The 5,908-nt window shown below is 37.3% G+C and overlaps 1 protein-coding gene across 1 annotated transcript; it reads right to left on the reverse strand.

Annotated features, from left to right (window-relative positions):
* Positions 1–2,546: 2,546 nt before the first annotated feature.
* On the reverse strand, positions 2,547–5,517 carry LOC112012390 (cytochrome P450 CYP82D47). The gene is made up of 2 exons (XM_024044791.2): positions 4,211–5,517; positions 2,547–3,416 (listed from the first exon to the last, which is right to left on the reverse strand). Exons 1-2 carry the CDS (start codon positions 5,156–5,158, stop codon positions 2,793–2,795), a joined length of 1,572 nt encoding a protein of 523 aa, XP_023900559.1. The 5' UTR covers positions 5,159–5,517; the 3' UTR covers positions 2,547–2,792.
* Positions 5,518–5,908: the final 391 nt, after the last annotated feature.

Consider the following 5,908-nt stretch of genomic DNA (forward strand, 5'->3'; position numbering starts at 1 on the left):
CCACTTTTCTTCATCTTCAAAAATTTGCGGAAGTTTTTCGCAAGAAATGCTACTTCCTTCTCCACTCCATCTTCTTCGGAGGAATTATCCATTCTTTCGGTAATGGTTTTAAGAGCAAGCGATTTACTCATCTTATGGGAAGGTATTCCCAGCTCATATGTTTGGAGAGACCCAATTAGTTCTTGGATTTTGATCTCATCCAAGTCTTTACTCTCTTCTATGACTGTAACTTTTGCTCTAAAACTTTCAGGCAAGGACCTCAATATTTTTCTCACCACCTTAGTATCTTCAATCTTCTCCCCAAGATTGAGTTTAGCAATTACAATTTCATTGAGCTTCCCATAGAATAAATCAAACAGTTCATCATCACCCATCTTGAGCTCTTCAAATTTGGTGGTAAGCATTTGAAGCTTTGTGTCCTTCACTTTCTTTGTACCTTCATAGGTGGTCTCCAAAATCTCCCAAGCTCATTTGGCTACTGTCATATGAGAAATTTTGTGGAATTCATCAGGAGACACAACACAAAAAATAGCATTTAAAACTTTACTATTAGCATTAGCTGCTGCGAGAGCTGCCTTATCCCAAGTGGACTTAGGATCCTCCGGCTTAGTCCAACCTATCTCAACTGCATCCCAAACGGTATCTTCTATAGAGCATAAAAATTCTCTCATTCTGACCTTCCAGAAAGCATAGTTGTTCCCATAAAAAAATGGTGGAACAGTGAGCGATTGAGACCGATCCATCTCAAAAAGGGTCAAGGATCACACTCAGGTATTCAAACCACAGCGAGTGTACTCGCTCTAATACCAATTGAAAGCTCGAAAATGTGTTGAAAACACAAGAGCAATTTAGTCCCCCCAATTAAACTAACAGCTCGATAGATTTTACACTAACTTAAGACTAAGTGCAGAATAGTGTAAAAGTGAGCGGATAAACAAATAAGCTACTCTAATCCACAAACTAAGCAACACAGCAGTATAATGGAATAACAAGAGTATGGAAGAAGGATGCAAACACAGAAAACACCGAGACGTGTTCTTGAAGAGGAAACCGAAGAACTCGGCGAAAACCTCTCCGCCGCCCTCCAAGCGAAAATCGATCCACTAGACAATCAGTTGGGATACATGGGTTAGCAAGAGACCCTTCAAGCCTAATATACCCAATGTATCTAAGCCCTCCAAGCTCCTACTCCAACAAGGCTTCTCGGAACCGTATCTTGTTTAGCACCTTGGATCTCGCAACAAGCTCCATGTTGCATCTGTCATTTCAGGCTTCTTCCAATGCTTCCCAACAACACCAAAACATCACACAGCACTCTTAGAGGGTGTGGTAAGTGTTTGGGCTATCAACCTCTCAATGGTGTGGAAATGGAGAGGGAAGGGTTGAGGAGATACCACAAGCAAGTGTATAGAGAAAGGTGGGGATGACAATCTCTAATTCACAATGTGTTTGGCTAGGGTTTTTCTCTCTGAAGCATTCCTCAACAATTATGGGTAAAGAGGGTATATATAGGATAGGCACAGAAAGTGTGAGTCATTCAGTACAGGCTGGCAGAACAGATAGCCTCGAGGGTGTCTCGTGGGAAGGCCTTACCCGCAAGATACTCGTGAGACATAGCTGTCTTCACCTGGCCTGACTCTTCACATTCTAGCATGTGCAAGGCACATGTTTCACTTCGCAGGAAGCTAGGTCGCGACATACTCGCAAGAATTTTTCAGCCTCCAAATGCTTGAGTCTTCACACTCTCTCTCTATCACACAACCCTTACAACAAATCCTACAATATATACAGGGTATAAACGATTGATAATAATTACAATCAAATTTGGCACGAAATAAAAGCCAACAAAATACATAGTTGTAAATAACAACTTTACATATAGTTAATACAATTCCTAACGGTTAAGAAACATAACTCATATAAGTCAAATGCCAAATTACAAGACACACATAAAATGACAATAAATAAAAAAATTATTTTTACAAAAATGATCCAAACTTCAAAAATAGAACTCACAAGAAAAATGCAAATTACAAGTCACACGTAATATGACTTGACAAATACAGAGCTTATTTTCAAACAAAGCTAAATTAACAAAGATGATCACTTTTTAAAATGACTTTTACTTTTCTAATGTTTGCCTCTTGAATGGTTACATGAAAATGGCATACACCAATTTATTGCACCACACCATATTTTAATTTATCAAATGATACCTAGTCAAATAATGCATATCACACCACACCATATTTTAATTTATCAAATTATACCTAGTCAAATTATGCATATATTGAGCATGAAGGGAGGAGTGAGATAGACTTCAAGTGGGGTAACTTTTTGGTTTGTAAGTCCACCTTTCTCTGTCATGTCCACAGGTTCATCTGATGGGCTTGAAATTTCAAAAGCATTCAACAAAGTAGCAAGTGTGAGTTGTGTAACTTGCAAGGCAAATGAGATCCCAGGGCACATTCTTCTACCACTACCAAATGGTATCAATTCAAAATTTTGGCCTCTAACATCAACATCCTTGTGAGTTGTAAGAAATCTTTCAGGTCAAAATTCACACGTAATATGACTTGACAAATACAGAGCTTATTTTCAAACAAAGCTACATTAACAAAGATGATCATTTTTTAAAATGACTTTTACTTTTCTAATGTTTGCCTCTTGAATGGTTACATGAAAATGGCTTACATCAATTTATTGCACGACACCATATCTTAATTTATCAAATGATACCTAGTCAAATTATACATATCGCACCACACCATATTTTATTATACCTAGTCAAATTATGCATATACTTGAGCATGAAGGCGAGGAGTGAGATAAACTTCAAGTGGGGTAGCTCTGGGGTTTGTAAGTCCACCTTTCTCTGTCATGTCCACAGGTTCATTTGATGGGCTTGAAATTTCAAAAGCATGCAACAAAGTAGCAAGTGTGAGTTGCGTAACTTGCAAGGCAAATGAGATCCCAGGGCACATTCTTCTACCACTACCAAATGGTATCAATTCAAAATTTTGGCCTCTAACATCAACATCCTTGTGAGTTGTAAGAAATCTTTCAGGTCGAAATTCACTAGGATCCACCCACACATTTGGGTCTCGATGGAGTTTTGGAAGATTAACAATAAGTCGTGTGCCAGCTGGGACGTGGTAACCGACCAAAGTACAGTCTTCCATTGACTCGTGTGGCACTAGGAGTGGTGCAGCAGGGTATAAACGCATTGTTTCTTTGAGGATAGCTTGGAGATATACCAAATTTTTCATATCTGATTCTTTCACTTGCCTTTCTCTACCGATATGGATGTCTAATTCTTCTTGAGCTTTTGTTAAGGTCTCACGGTTGTTGAGAAGTAAAGAGAGAGCCCATGTCAATGTTATTGTTGATGTGTCTGAAGCCGCTAAGATAAGGGCCTACAAAAGTAACATAATATGAATTGGTTAGAATGTTAGATGGTCGACTAAAGCTTTAAGATTTCTAGCCATGGTCCAAGAATCTTTAGTAGCAGCAAGAATTCAGATTGCATTAAGAATTCAAAACTTGTGCTATTTGATTATATATGGCTTAATATTCGACAAGAAAATGATATGCCTTCAAGTTCAGGATTTAAATAAACCATTATGCACAAGATAATTATCATGAAATTTTTTGAACATTTTAATTCTGTAAAATGAAGTTCTAGCGTTGAATTTTATGTGAGACATGGGAAATACAAATATTCTATACCACTTTTTGTGTTGTACTTTATGCTCCTTTAATTGTGGTATGCCATGTGTTTGATTTTATTTTATTTCATTTATAACTTCAATTATTTTATAAAATTAAAAAATATAAAAACAATATATGACAAGTTGTGATTCGTAAAATATAAAGTGAAATACAAAAAGTACTATAGAGAATTTGTATTTCTACATGGGTCATGCATGTGTTCATCTATCTAAGAAATTTAATTGTTACTCTACAAAGTTAATGGATCAACTCTACAAATTCAATAGAGTAGTGTTTATTACACAAATTATTTTATACAATTTTACAAACACACAAAAAAAAGGTTATAATTTCAGTTTTTTTTTTTTTTTTTCACGTGTTAAAAGTTGTGTAAAATAACTTGTGTTTAACAAGTTAACCTAATTGAATATATGTAGCAAATGGGATTTTCGAAATATATTATACTATGTGTGAATTAATAGGGTTATCAAAAGCTTACCAGGCATGTAGCTTTCACGATTGTATCAACATCATAATTGGAAGTCTCATCAGTGACAATGGATAGCATTACATCCATAAAATCTTGGTGTTCCTTCACCCCACCAGAAATTTTCCTCTGCTTATGCTCCTCCAGCCATTCTTTAGTCACATCATCCAATTCTTTTGCAGTTTTCTTCATGGCTTTCTCGCTTCCCCCCACATCTAACCACCTTAGATATGGAAGTGCATCTGAGACCACAAACTCTCCACTCAAATCCATAAACTTTCTCAATGCCTTTCGACACTGATCATTTTTATCATTCTCAACCTTGGTTGTAGCCTTACCAAATCGTTGTCCTACAACCATCCTGCATATTATGCTTAGGGCTGTGCACTCTAGCCATCTCTCCATCTCCAGTAACACCTTGTTGTTCTTGACCAATAGCTCATGTATCTCTTTTATAGAATCATTTACCTCAGCCTCTCGAATGTGTTTGAGCATTTCAAGGCGGTGGTTTGAGAGGACCTCTAGCGTGACCATTTTTCTCACTTGGCGCCAGAAGGGACCATAAGGGCTGAACCCAATCATAGCATTGTTGTAGCCCAAGATTTCTAGAGCTAAACCTTTAGGACGGTTGGCAAAGGCTTTGTCATTGGTAGTAAAACACTCTTTGGCTATCTCCCAACTGCTTACTATTATTGTTCGATGCACACCCATCCAAATTGTGAAGATTGGTCCATACTTTTCAGCCATGTTACCCAAGGCTATATGAGCTGGTTGTGACCTTCCTAACTGGTGGAGGTGGCCAATCAAAGGCCAAGCCCCACCAGCTTCAGGTAGAACTGATCTTTGTTTAGTAGCAGTTCTTTGAACTCTTCTTGATATCCATATTAGAAAGAATATGAACATGAAAATGGTGAATATGCTAGCCATAGAATTTGTGAAGAATGGGCAGGAGAAGAGCATGGTTGATGTTTTTGGTGAGTGACTGTTGCGCGGATTGGGTGAAATAAATCTGTTTACACAAGGTTAAGAGAGAGAGAAAATAATATGACACAAGGAATTTACGTGGTTCGGCAATATGCCTACGTCCACGGGAGGCGACAGAATAATTTCACTATAGTTTGGAGATTACAACAATGACTTTTAAGCACTCTCACACAAACCCAAATATCAAATACACCCTTGGTTCTTTCACAAACAAATAGAGAACACCCTTTTGTTTTTAGGCAAATTGCAAGACTCAACTTCCTAGCTCTGGTGCACACACACAGAAGAAGTTATTTGCTATCTCCCTAGCTCACACTTGCATCTTTTCCACTCTGCTCCACACATATTGTATTTATAGGCAATCCTTCAGTCGAAATCTTCTCCTTTAGAGCACACTAGAGACTTCTACATTAGGAAAGTCAACAATAGTGGCTATCATTTCATGAAACATCCAATTGAATCATATATTTCGGCTAGACCAAAAGAATGCATGAATACTTGTTCAAGTTGCATTCTTCCTTGCCATTTCTTGATGTTTCATGCATGCAAGAAGTCATAAATTTCGGCCAATAGATGAAGTTTGTAGAACGTTCAAGACTTCTATCAAAGAAGTCAATAATTGTGGCTATGCATCCATGCAATATTTCTTGAAACTTCTTTGCATTTCTTCATCTACAAAAATCATTCAATTTCTTGCAACTTCCATATGGTTTGATATTTAATTGT

This window comes from Quercus suber, unplaced genomic scaffold, assembly GCF_002906115.3.
Source record: "Quercus suber isolate HL8 unplaced genomic scaffold, Cork oak 2.0 scaffold_803, whole genome shotgun sequence".
Taxonomy (NCBI): Eukaryota; Viridiplantae; Streptophyta; class Magnoliopsida; order Fagales; family Fagaceae; genus Quercus; species Quercus suber.

What these genes read in the sequence shown, in the direction of transcription:
- LOC112012390 (XM_024044791.2), bottom strand. Translation starts at nt 5,158, where the DNA reads ATGCTCTTCTCCTGCCCATTCTTCACAAATTCTATGGCTAGCATATTC. An exon ending in TCGTGAAAGCTACATGCCTG is followed by an intron (nt 3,417 to 4,210) that starts GTAAGCTTTTGA and finishes TTACTTTTGTAG; the next exon opens with GCCCTTATCTTAGCGGCTTC.